Source organism: Indicator indicator, chromosome 11 (genome assembly GCF_027791375.1).
Source record: "Indicator indicator isolate 239-I01 chromosome 11, UM_Iind_1.1, whole genome shotgun sequence".
NCBI classification, from domain to species: Eukaryota; Metazoa; Chordata; class Aves; order Piciformes; family Indicatoridae; genus Indicator; species Indicator indicator.
The window spans coordinates 21097424-21111522 of NC_072020.1; the positions used below are offsets into that span (position 1 = coordinate 21097424).

General features: G+C 38.5%; 1 protein-coding gene across 1 annotated transcript in view; it reads left to right on the forward strand.

Annotated features, from left to right (window-relative positions):
• Positions 1 to 13602, forward strand: part of PHF14 (PHD finger protein 14) — a 142635-nt gene extending 129033 nt beyond the window's left edge. Inside the window, exon 17 of the mRNA XM_054384818.1 lies at positions 13528 to 13602. Within this exon, the coding sequence (XP_054240793.1) occupies positions 13528 to 13602 (75 nt within the window). The remainder of the gene's footprint in view (positions 1 to 13527) is intronic.
• The last annotated feature ends 497 nt before the right edge of the window (positions 13603 to 14099 follow it).

Here is a 14099-nt window from a genome sequence, read left to right on the forward strand (position 1 = left end):
CATGTTTTTCCACTGTGAAGGGAAGTAGAAGAGCTGCAGTGGGCTGCTAGAGGTTGTTAGAGTGAACTGCCAGTGAGCTCTGGCACTTGATTCTCTTGCTTTGTGCTTTTGTGCAGATTCTGAGTCACAGGACTGTAATCCATTAGTTTACTGAAATCTGCTTTTCTTTCGGGTTGGGACCATTATCTTTCTCCTGTTTCTGCTCAAGGCATGAATTAAAGACAGAGACCTCTATGAACAGGTACTAGTTTGTCTAGGATAAAAAAGTATGTAGTGCTGAATGTTGTGATGGGAATATCTTAGTGGTATGCTTTGATCCTGTTTAGGCTGTTTAAAAAGATTGTTGGGTTGGGTTTTTTTCTTTAAATACCTGGTGAATCTCACTGTGCTAACAGGCACCCTGACATCATGTCCACGAGCAGCCTTTGAGCTATCAATGGACTCAGAACTTCTGCAAGAGAGACATGCAGTGATGTTGGATTCCTGGCCTTTCTGTGCCAGGACACATGGATGGCAAGCTGCTGGCCTGTTGTTTTCAGGACATTGCCCAAGTTGCTTCCTGTGGTTGATCACTCCAAGAAAGAAAAAACAAGTAGCAATATTCATTGACTAGGAAATCACTATTTTCTGTGTCAGTAAAATACGAGAAGGGGTTTTCTCAATGAGCTCCTGTCTGCTGTGTGTGGGGCAGCTGTTTGAAAGATGGATAAAAAGGAGATAATACCTGGTAATGAGGAAGCTCTTGCTGAATGGGGTAGCTTATACACTTGAGGACTGCACCAGCAAAGCACCTAACACTGTAATAACCTACAAATCTGAGCTATTCTAGTTGGGGTAAGTGTTACAATCAATTAGTGTGGCTTTCAATAGACTGCCTGTTGCTCCTCTTTTTGTCAAGACATAGCCTCTTATCTGCCTTGTTGAGTCATGTCTTGATGTGTGATTATTATATCTAGTCACAGCTAGTGCTGAATGGTGGTTTGTATGAGGCTGGCTGTGGGTTAAACTTCCCAGTCAATGAGGAGCTGACTGTGTGGGATTGGATTACCGCCTGGATTAGATTTTGAACGCAATTCATTTCCTGGCATCCTCTGTCAGTGTTTTCACTACACTTTAGTCTATATTAAGGTGGAAATTGGATTAAAAGGACAAAGCGTGAAGTCATTTGCTGAAGCAGACAGAGTGTAAGTGCCAAATTCTCCATAAAGGGATGCTGCTGAAAGGGCTCTGGGTGTCTCTCCTAATCCATGGAGAATCCCTCTGCCTCTGAGTTTCAGGGCTTCCTTTCCAAATACAATGCGCAGGGGGTACATAAACCCCTGTTAAACAGTTCATTTTGAGCATTCATCTCTTGTTTGTTTATGGTATTAAAATGTTGCTTTCAGCCTGGAACAATCCCATTCATGCAGAAATCATTTTGTAAATATTGTATTAGTGACAGTTCTGTTCAGAGCAAGTAGTTTAACGTGTTGGGCACTACCAAGAGCTGTCCCCCTGTAATTAAAGTTGTAAATACATAGCAAAGAAAATTTTGCCTTTAATTTTTGTCAATGAATGAAAGATTTTCAAGAGGAAAAAACTGATTTTTATGTAGAGGCACTGCTCTCTGTATCTGAAAATGTTGTGTTACTAGGGCAAATGAATTATTGCTGTTCTTGGATGAAGGGGATGTCGTGTGTGAAGCTTCCAACGTCCACTGAGTAAACAGCAAATTTTGAATTGTAAGCGCAAGGCAGGACATAAACAAGACAGTTTAAAAATTCAACATCAGAAACTAAACATCCAAAAGTTGTGCACTCAAAGATGTAATTCTGGGCCACAACTTTAATTACCATTGCATGATGGAAGACAGATTGAGAGAGGTGTTTCTGACACTCTGCTCTGCTCTGGTGAGACGTTACCTGGAGCATTGTGTCCAGCTCTGGAGCCCTCAACACAAGAAGGACTTGTACCTGATGGAGAGGGTTCAGAGGAGGGACACAAAAATGATCTGAGAAATGGAGCAGCTCTCCTATGAAGGCAGGCTGAAAGAGTTGGGGCTGTTCAGCCAGAAGGCTCCAATGAGACCTTGTAGCAGCCTTCCACTACCTGAAGGGGGAGAGACTGTTTACAAGGGCATGTAGCACTAGGACAAGAGGCTATGGTTGTAATCTAGAGAAAGGCAGATTTCAGATTGGACATTAGGAAGAAGTTCTTTACTATGAGGGTGGTGGAACACTGGAATAGGTTGCTGATGGAACACTGGAACAGGTTGCCCAGGGAAGGGGTTGGGGCCCAATCCCTGCAGACATTCAAGGTCAGGCTTTATGGGGCTCTGAAGAACCTGACCCTGTTGGGGATGTCCCTGCTTACTGCAGGTGGGTTGGACTAGATGCCCTTTAAAGATGCCTTCCAACCCAGGGCATTCTGTCATTCTTTGAAAAGTATGTTCACAGAAAAAGTTGATCTAACTCAAGCTGGCCACTGCAGCTGTCACGGAGAGGAGACTGATGACCACTTACATGCTGGTAGGGTGTGGTCTTCCTTGAGAGCAGGTACTTGTCCTTCTGAAAAAGAGGAACAGCAGCGTAGTTGATCCCTCTGGCTGGTGTGCTAGTGCTGGCTTGGTAGTTACTGTCTTGTTTCATTATGTTTTAAAAATTGACTCCATTCTGTTTTCATCCTTCCAAGCCAGACACCTATTTTTTACATTGCCTTCAGATTGCTCTCAAAGCATCTTTGCAATTAAATAATTTCCTGATGAAAAATAAGTTTAGATGAAGTAGAACCCTTTTTCATAGGCTTTATAGCTTACTGTATATTATATCATATCATGTATCATAAAATTCCTGCTTTTAATAGTTGTTTACTTTTCCCAGAGACAAAAAATATGCATCAGAATTTAAAACCAGACAATTTCCTGCAATAACTGAATTAATTTATGTCTTCTTTGCTGGTTTCAGAAAGAACAGGTGATGTTCTGCACTAGAGAAGTTAATGCTTTTAAAGTCTCCTGTACTTTCTGAATGTAATAACAATGACAGCACTTAGCACTTGTATAAATCTTTTCATGCATAGAGCTCCAGCCTGACATTGAAAGTATTATTCACATTTTATGGATAAGTTCTTTAATGTAGCTACCAGTTCACTTACCACAACCTCCAGGCCAAATATGCATTATGGTAGGGGGAGAAATGTCAGAGATTTTAGCTGAGAAATTCCTCTTCTGAGTTTCAGACCTTGCTTTACTGGGTGTTGAGTGGACCAGGGAAGAAACATTACTTTTTTCTTTAATTTTTGCTTTGTTGAAGAACTTATGTCCTGAAAAGTTTCCTTGAATTTGAATGAATTGAAAATACATCAGTTCACTTCAAGTCATGAATGATTAATGCTAGTCACTGTCATTGATGTTAAGGAGAGTGCTGACAGACAAAGGGATGCATCAATTAACATAGGAGGATTAAGATCCTGGAAGTTTTTTGTCTGCCAAAACAGAGAACATTTTCTGTGTTTTCTTCATAGTCTTATTCTTACTATTTTTAAATTACCTTAGCAGATGAATTTGCATAGTTACCTGTTTGTTTTGAAATTTAAATGCTGATCTAAATAGCAGTGTGTTAATTCTGCAATTGTTGATGTATTGCATTGTTTCATGTTGTCCTGGTTTGAGCTAGAACAGAACTAATTCTGTTCAATGATTGCACTTTTCAGCTCAGTCTCTTCTCAGTAACTGCCCTTTCTGAAGTTAATGGCATGTTATTGCAGACAGTATCTGCTTCTAGCAGGGATAGTACTTGTTCCTAGTAGTAAGGATTGGTGTGCAGACCAAGGTCACTGCTCAATCTCCTGTACCGTATGGGTGGTGCAGAGTAAAGGGCCACACCTGTGGAGAGGAGCAGACAAGGACCAACAAACGAGGAATTCCATTCCATAAACATCAAATTTAGTATAAAGCTGAGGGATCACAAGGGTCAAGCCTCTTCTTCACTGGCCAGTGTCCAAGGAGGACTCTGTCCATTATGCCTTCCATCCCAATCCATGATTTCTCGAATGCAGTTCCAGAATCCATCTCCTGAACTCGATTCCCATTTGCCACTGAGTCCAGCGGGGTGTCCAGCCAGGGGGGTTACATTCAATATTGGTTTTGTATATATTTTGTTTTATTAATACTATGTTTATTAAAGTAGTTTTAGTTTTCCAGTTTGTAAGCCTTTCTCCCATGTTCCCTTTCACTTTTCCTTGGGGAAGGAACAGGTGTTAATAGAGAGCATTTATCACTCATGTAGTGACTGGCCCAGTCCTAACCCTTGACAAAGTTACCTCAAGATGGGAGCAGGCAAAATTATTTGTATCAAATACTAGGTAGCATTTGCCACAGAAGAACATGAGCCAGTTTGGGAAGGAGATCAGAGCGTACTTAGAGGCAGATGCTGCTTTTACAGGGCAGATTTTTTGCAAAAATCAATTTTATGATAGTGTTACCTTAAATGGTTGGACATTGCTGTACTTCCAATTGAAAGAATTTCATCAGGTTCTGACAGTAAAAAAATGCAGTGAAGCAATATCGCTAGCATGACAAATTGTCAAAACATCCTTCATTATACCCATTGAATTAAATAATATTTCCCTTTAGAAATATTTGGCTTGGAAATACAAAAACAGGTGGAGATCAAAGAGAATTCTTTCTAGTGTTAAACCTAATATGTTCATTTTTTAATTTAGATACTGTTCAGCTTGCATCTGTTGAAATCTTGGTATATTAAATGTTACAATTTTGACTCAAAGTTGACTATCTGTTTATTGCCAATACAGCCTTGATGCTTCAAATACAGCTGGGTTGATATATTGTGAAACAGGACTGTTAGGTGTCAGTACTGAATCAGAAGAGTAAATGCTATCTTCAAATATAAAGTGAACATATAAACCCAAATAAATCCACAAGCCTTCGTTTGCCATCAAAGCAACTGAATTCCAATTTCTAAAGCCATGGATTTTTTGTCTTGTTTGGGTAATATTGTCAAATTAAAAGTATGTTTATGCGGCTTGTAGAGAAATGATGCTTACTTGTGTGTAAGTCTGCAGTGCCAGGGTTAGATTAAATGAGTGGTAGCAATAGGGATCATGTAGGTCTTCCATGAGAGCTTGTACCTTGGTTGTTAACACAAAGATGTGGATCTGGTCCTAGCCTAGAATGTTCTCTGGGGGGATTTTGTTTAATGAATGTTGAAACCATTGAAATGTCTGCCCAGTTATTGTTGTTATATTTTGAATTTAAATGTCAGCATGTGTTTTGGGGAACCTCCTGAAAGGAATGGTGGGTGGTTGTGTTTTAAAAGAGTAAAAGTCTCTTCTGTCTCATATTTATCAGTAGCACAGGTTCTATTTGCAGTCATACTCCATCCTTCATCTCCTTCTACAGCTTCATCCATTTCTACTAATTTTGTTTGCAACCTCGTAGGCTGTACTAAATATAAGAACACAGTATTACAGCAAATATAAGGCCATTTTTACAGTATTTACTTACATTACATATTGGAAAACAAGTGACTTCCCTGTCACCACATTAGCTCCTTTGAAAGATTCATCTTTTATGCCTTGAGCCTGAAAGGAAGTTCATGGCTGTACTCGAGTGAAATGTTCTGATGAAATATAGAGGGGGGAAAAAACAAGCTTTCTAAATTGTTAGTTGTCAGATTCTAGCAATATTTTCATGAATTCCCAAGTTATTAAATTTATAACACTGCAGTAGGCTCCTTCTAACTTAATGTGCATTTTCTTTTGTCATGAGGAAAGAAAAAAACTTAGGTTATGCTTCTTACAGTAATTTAATTAAGCATTTTCTGTAAGTTCATTTCGGTATCCACCATGGCTCAATAAAGTTGGAATTCAGTATAGAATAGTAGATTAATTGCTCTTTGTCTTAGATGAAATAAGGATCCTAAATATGCAGAGTCATGAGATTTAATTGTGTTCCTCAATTGCTTATTCAATGCTTTGGAAACCTGAATCAAGAAATACTGAGGAAGAGGGCCAAAGGTTGTTAAATGTAGCGAGTAACACAGATTTTGAACTTTACTTAATGAACCGAGTGTTTATTACTATGAAATAAATGCACCATTTAAAGAATTATGCTGCGAATGTAAAACATTAAAATTCTAATTAATTTTGATCAGAAGCATGCAATGCATTCATTTTTCCTAAAACATTTTCATTAGGGTCTAGATTTCCTCTGTTATTGAGATAAATGTGTTCCTTTCATGTGGCAGTGCTGCCTTTTTCCACCAAAAACGTGCACTCCAGTGATGTTCAGAGTGATGTCTTTCAGCTGCCTTTGACTGTAGGCAGCATGCCTTGATTTTGGCTTACAGAAGCATTTTTCCATAACTCAGTTGTGCCTGCTTTTCTACATAATGTTGTTAATCATTTTGGAAACAAAGAATGTTCAGATAAAAGGCTGTCTGTAGCAAAACCTATTTCTGAAAACAGTTAAAACATGTAAAAAATTAAGATACAATTTAGTAACTAGCAAGATACATATATAGCCTAACTATTTAGGATTTAAAAATTAGCCTCTTATTTGTTTCATTGTTTTGTTTTGTTTTTAACTAAACAATAATTACTTAATGCAATAGTACTTAGAAATACAGTACTTAGAAATACAATTTATAAGAGCTACTCATTCCTTATTCTTGGCCTGAGCACCTTTCTGCTCTCATGTAGTTAATGTCAGAAGAAGCCATTTGATGTCTTAGTATCAAGATTACAAACACGAAGTTTTGCCACTTGTAATTTAGTGAATGTGTAGTGTGGGAGTATAGTAATGAATACATGAAATCATCTTCATTTGATTAGAATATGCATTTCTAGGCTATTGAATATTATAATAGTATGATGAGGATTTATGAAGTAGAGCTTTCTCTTTTAATTTATCATTCAGGAGAAGTAGAAAACACTATTCTGGTTTCCATATATATGTTCATATGTACACAAATGTAAGTGTTTTAATTGAGGGACAACTTCTCTTAGGAAAAAAAAATCTTAATTAGGATGGTGTCAGAGCAAAGGCTTGAAAATTAATGCAAGTATGGACTCTGAGACCAGAGTGGATATTTAGGAGAAATATGCCATCTAGGCCCAGTACAATCCTGTTTAAAAGTTGTTTTTCATCTATTTCTTAGTTGATGTTTCAGATCTGTGATGTATAAGCATATATAAGACAGTCTGAAGTGCATAAACCAAAACCTTTAAAGACTCAGATTGTTGACGAGGGAGCACTTTTCTCTACTTTCTTCAAGGAGAAGCAGATAAACTTTTAAAACAATGGTTGGGTTTCAAGCGCCACCTGCCCTGAAGAGTGTCCCAACTGTAGTGGCAGTCTGCCAAAAGGGCCACTCAGTGGAATAGTTGTTTCCTAAAAGGAGGGAAACAGATGGAAGAGTTGAAATTTGGCATGAAATTCCACTTCTGTACTAAACATTAAACAAAATTTGACTGTGAGGGCTCTTGCAATGGTACATTCATCTGTATGATCAGAATTAGAAACAAGGAAAGAGAAAATACAGGGCACTGACAAACATTTTTAAAAGACAGTTCTTATTCCAGCACAAGTTAAAGGAAAGAGTTTGTGATAAACACACAGCTGCTTGTAGCTTCTTGAGAGGAACTCTAGTATAAAAATGGATCTCCTGGTCTTGCATTGCCACCTAGAGCACGGTGCCTTGCACTGCTTTGGTGAAGGAAATCGACAGCTAAATGTTGCTCTTCCTGAATAAAATGGGATAGAGAGCTGTGTCCAGTTAACTGATGTCATGTTTACTTACATATAATGGTTAGTTCATTCATAGCCTCCATCTTTTAATGGACCAGATCAGCAGAGATTTCACTGTAGGAATCTGGGGGGTGGAGGTTGGGGCTTCGACAGTAAGAATTAATGGAGATGTGCATTAAAATGTACAACTGTCAGCTTGCCATAGGTCCCAGAGGGGGCATTTTCTTGATGGCTGCTTCAGAATACTTCATGAAGCAAATGCCAAACTTGTCAAGGCTGTCACTATGAAAATGATCCATGTAGCAAGGGTCTCCTTTTCTTGGGAAACAAACAGCTGCCTTATCACTGCTGAGCTACTCTGACAGAAAACTGTCATCTAGACAAGAAATTTGTATTTGCTTTAACCATTGGTAAAAAAACTCTCTCCATTGTATTCTATGCTTTTACACTGCTCTTCATTACGGAGGTGTCAGTTTGAAAAGGCTAGCCTAGGCTTTGGAAGCAAAGTAATTCTTAAATGTTAGTGCTGTTTGCTCACCTTTTGCCTATTTGACAGCCTGATTGAACTCCCAGGCTTTGCCCAAAACTCATTTTCCTCCAAATTTGGCGTATGGCATTGGAAATCTAGACTTCAACATACACAAAGAAAAGCTCTCCTAGTTTCTAAAGTCCCTTGTTGCTGATATGTTTTGGAAGAGTGTTATAAGTCTTTTCACCTACTGGTGGTTTTTCTAGTTAGAATTTGTGAGGCAGATAAAGTGCCAGCTGGACACCATGACTGGAGCTTAGTACAATATTAAGGTACTATGAAATCTAATGGTATCTGAATTTGGTCCTGAGTGGTTTTGAGATGGTATTTCTGTATTACATGATAGCATGGAGGCCTCTTTAGTCATTCCTCTTTATAGTGAGGTACTTTTGTGTTTTGCAGACTTGGTTGTGATTCACATATTCATTTACATGGTACTGTAGTATATATCTGTTTATTAGGTTTAGATACAGTTTGCAAAGCACATATTTGATTGAATATACCTTTGTAATGCAACTTTAGAAATTACAGGTGTGGTATAACACACAAATCTATGCATTTCGTCACACAGTTAATTGGGTTGTGATCTATTCTACATACAAGCCAGTGTCACATTCCTTCTACAGTTAGGATTTGTTTCAATCACTGTAATCTCCCAGATTTAATTTCATCAACTAGTGGAATAAAATTTTGTACTTTTCCTTATCGCTGTTGGTTTTGTAAATCTGAAATAATGACAATTCCAGACTAGTAAACATCATTCATTTCAACATGGAAATAATCTTTGTACTGTTAAATGCAGTTTTTCAGGAAGGGTTGTAATATAGTCTTGAGTGTTTCACTTTGCTATTCTTAAAAGCCAACAGATGTGTGGAGGCATCTTTTAGGTGTGTTCCAAATTCATTGTGTAGTATCTGAGTCTCTGGCTGGCTGTGGTCAGAAGAGGTATTGAGATAAATTGGATTTCTGACATTTGCTAGCAAAAACTACTTTGGCCACTGACCATTTTAACACAAAAATGTTTATTCTGTGTTTCAGGAATTTTAGAACAGGAAGAACTAGATGCTAGAGTCATAAGCACATGGAAGTGAAATAAAGAATAATATAAAATAGAGATGTGAGACATGAATAGAAATAATGTGAATTGAATTTCTGTGAAACAGGAGCTGGAATGCAGTATTTCACCTGCTGTGTAGCCACTGGCAATAGGAGCTTTACACTCTGCCATCATGGACTGGTTTTTAACAGATAACATGAAAATAAAAGGTTTGCCTTTGCTATCCATCAGAATTAAAAGCATTATAATGATAATGATAGGTGGTAATTAGTAAAACAAATATATTAAATATGTTTAATCTGCAGTCTGGCATAATTTCATGATCATTAAGCTATATAGGCTCTTTAGTTGAAAATTCAAACATTATTAATGGCATTAGAAATTCCAAACAATTCAATATTCTGAGTGTAATCATTGGGATGTCTCTTGGGCTATTAGAAAAGTAAAAATACAACATTTCACAGGAATTTTGCATTGTCAGCAAACTGAAAGAATAGTCTTCACATCTTGAAATACACTTAATTTGTATGCTTTAAATTGTCCATTCAAATCTTTGCCAAGTATCCTGGCAGTTGTATTGCACTTCTAATTCTTAAAAATTTTCTAATAGTTTTCAGTCATTAGTAAGTTTACAATTTCCAGACCACTGTGGTTACTTATTTTCTGCCAGAAATCTGCATTAATGCCAAAACTGGTGGCTTTATCCATACAGACTGGGGGATGAGGTGGTAGAAAGCAGCCATACAGAATAGGATGGGCAAGAAGCTGGACATGAGCAGACAGTGTAGGCTTGCAGCCCAGGAGGTCAATGGCACCCTGTGCTGCATCAAAAGATGTGTGGGCAGCAGATCAAGAGAGATGATTCTGTCACTTTGCTCTGGTGACACCTCATCTGGAGCACTGCATCCAGCTCTGGTGCTCTCTGTATAGGAATCACATGGACCCGATGGAGCGGGTCCAGAGGAGGACTGCAAAAATGATCTGGGAGTTGGAACAGCTCTGCCATGAGGACCGCCTGAGGGAGCTGGGGTTGTTCAGCCTGGAGAAGAGAAGGCTCCAGAGAGATCTAATAGTGGCCTTCTAGTACCTGAAAGGGGTCTCAAGACAGCTGAAATGGGACTGTTTCCAAAAACCTGTGGTGATAGGACAAGGGGCAATGGCTTCAAACTAGAGAAGAATAGATCTAGTTTGGATTTTAAGAACACTGCAACAGGTTGTCCAGGGAGGCAGCTGAGGCCTCATCCCTGGAGATATTCAAGGTCAGGCTTGACAGGGCTCGGGGCACCCTGGTCTAGTGAAGGGCATCCCTGATTACAGCAGAGGGGGTTGGACTAGATGACCTTTGGAGGTCCCTTCCAACCCAGACCATACTACGATTCTGTGATACTTTCCAGTGTCCCTCGACCATCATTGCTTCCACCTCTTTTGTGTTTGCACTGCTGTTTTTGTGACAGTGCACAGATCTGGGAATTGATCTAGCTGAAGGCATATCTGACAAAGAAAATGGTTCCTTCCCTTGATAACTCATACTGTGAAAAAGATCAGCCATCATTGCTCTGTGTTTTGTGCAGCAGTCCCTCATATTCAGAGACACTGCAGTTAGATTTCTGTTTCAAAATGAAATGTGAGTTTCTGTTCTTGGATAATGGTGATGGAGTAAAAGTGCCTCTACAAAATTAAGATGTCCTATGTGGAACACGTTTTAACACAAGGCTATTGAGAAAGGCTTTTGGCATAAAAATAACAAAATAACAATCAGTCAGGGACCCGAATGACTGGTATGTGGGAATCTGTCATCATAAATCAAATGTACACTTGTGATAGCTTTTACATGTTTGAATAAGGGTAGAATTTTACATGTTTGAATAAGGGTAGAGCAAAGGAAGTGTGTTGGTACTGCAGAGTATCCCAAAGCAGATTCTTCCATTTTGAGTATTCACACAGAGCAAGCCCTGGAATTGCTGTAGCCACTCAGCCATCATTTCTTCATCTCAGAAAACGCTGATCACTGCAGCTGCTGCTGTAACCTAGAATCTGTCAGGGAGTCAGCATGATCTTATCACAGAATTAAACCATTTCAAGTCTACACAAAATCAGAAGCTTCTATTACAAATCGTCTTTTGCTGGATGAGACCTTTTTGTCCACACAAAATAGACTCAGGAAGCTGATGTTCAAGAGTGGAGCCTAATGCTCTTTCATCTTCTTGTTGTCCTCAGTGAAGGTATGGCCTTGTAGTCAATGAAATGTCTGCATGCTCCCTCCATTAGGAGAGGAAGCACTAAGCAATATGTCAATGTGGGAAAAGAATGATTGGGGGGAGTGTGGGGGGGTGGTTATATTCTCTATATGAGGGAGTACAAGTCAGGATGTTGGAATGATGGCAATTCCTTATGGAAAGGGTAACTAGACACTGGAATGGACTGCACAGGGAGGTGGTGGAGTCACCATCCCTGGAGATGTTTAGGAAAGATTGGATGTGGCGCTTAGTGACATGGTCTAGCCAGGGTGGTGGTGTTAGGTCATAAACTGGACTTGATGATCTCAGAGGTCTATTCCAACCTCAATATTTCTGTGCTTCTATCCCCAGAAGCAGGGAGGATTTAGAAGCAGAATGGTCTGGAGTGTATGTTTCTCAAATAGAACAACCAGCGTCTCAATTTTATTTTAGCATAGTGTAACATAATGCATGACCATATTTCTTTTAATGAGATTTACCACTGTTCTTCTATTTTGTGGTGCTCACATCATCCTCCTATATATGTTTTGCCTCTAAACCTTTGTTACAATTGTCTTTTCAAAATACCCTTTGATGGTGAAAGCAAGACTAAGGTGCAAAAGAAGGAAAAACTTTTTCACTGTGTAAGTGACAAAACACTTGATCAGGCTGCCTAAAGAGGTTATGGAGTCTCCTTCTCAGGGGCATTCAAAATGCTCCTGGACATGTTCCTATGTGACCTACTCTAGGTGATCCTGCTCTAGCATGGGGGTTGGACTGGATGATCTTTTGAGGTGCATTCCAACCCTTAATGTTCTGTGATTTTGTGAAGAATGAAGGTGCTCTTTTAAAGCAGTGAAACGGCACCCTCGATTCCTGGGTCCCAATTAAAGCACCTGACATTTCCTTTCTCTCAGTTGTTGACTTGTGATGAGTAGTGTTACAGGATCCAGGACACTCCTTCATTCCTAAATTTCTGTTCATTTCTTCTCTTCTATGTTTTTGAATGAGGAAGTTTCTCTGTTAGATTGAATTAAAACGGGCAGGAGAAGTGACCGTTCTTTAAATGCGTGGCAAGAACTGTTCCTAATGCAATGGGTTGCAAGTGCCTTATAAAGGCAACTTTTTCTCAGTCTTCCATGATTTATACTTTGGAGGTCACGATTTTGTACTGGATACAAAATAGTATCCATTCCTATGGAAACGGACATTATGATGTCACCTCATTTTTTTCAGTGAGATCTGGAGGAACCTGTAGTGAATTATGAGCCCTACTCTTGGAGCTGAAGCTGTAGAATATTGTAAGCATGCTGCTGCCTGACATGCTCATGTTTCCTATTTTAGACCTGACTGATCTTCAGATAACATATGGTGGTACAAGTAATTGGAAAATTGGCAGACCTGTCAAGAAAATATGCTAGATGGGACAAAAATACGATGCTGCAGCACATAAAGTGTCTCTGAAGTTAAATTTATTGTCTTTTATCAAATGGTGAAGTAAACGTATCTGGTCTCCAAAAAATGAAACATTTTTCAATGGCGGATGCTTTTCAAAAGTAATTTTTAGAACAATGATGAAAGTTCTTGCATTTGAAAGTAATTTAGTGGAAACCTCTGGTCAAGAACAAAGGAAAGGTGTGCAACACTATCTGCAGCAGGCTTCTGAACATCTTGTCATCCATGTATGGTGTAGTAATTTCTTCAGGTAACCATCTAGTAAACTGGTCAGTGAAATATTTACTCATTAAATTATTCTTCTGCTATAAATGTAGGTGATCAGCTGTGTTTAAATTTCATAGAGTCATTGTTTCAGCTCTTGAGCAAAAACAAATGCTTGAATAAATGACTTTTTTTTGCTTATTTCTGTGCTTATTAGGCAAAAAGGTGGCGGCAGCCTGTACAGAATTCTATGCATAAGTACAAAAGTGTACTTCTTCAATAAGTTGATTAATATTCAGGTTTTCATTTTCTTTTACAGGAAGATGAAAATGGAGCTGAGGCAGAAAATCCATCTCAGGAGCTGAATTTGGAACAGAAAAAATCCAAAAAATAGGCAATTGCTGTCTTGTTTGAAATACTTGCAAGTTCTGTAACAGTGACTGTAGTTTCTCATTGTAAAATTAACCCAAAAAGTTCTCAATAAAGTCATTGAAAATTAAATTCATGCTGCACTGGGGAATTAATTAAGTAGCTCCTGGTGATATTCTTGATTGCATTAAAAGCTGAATTATCAGAACTGAGCACCATACCAGTAACATTCAAAAAGCTTTTTGAACATAGTTTAGAAAGCTGATGGGTTATTCATCACTAATAGCATTTACTAAGCAAACAGGTCAATTTTTTTTTTCCCTCTACAAAGGAATGTTATCCTTAAAGGATAGTTATAACTCAGACATATTTTGCTATTTCTGAGCATGAGCTTTGATTTTTAAAAGTTAGATAATTATGTTCCACTAAATGAGTTCTCAGATTTTTTCTGATCAGTGATTAGAATGAATGCTACTGAGGACTGGGTGCAGGGAAGGATTTTTTTGGTATGTACAGTAGGCT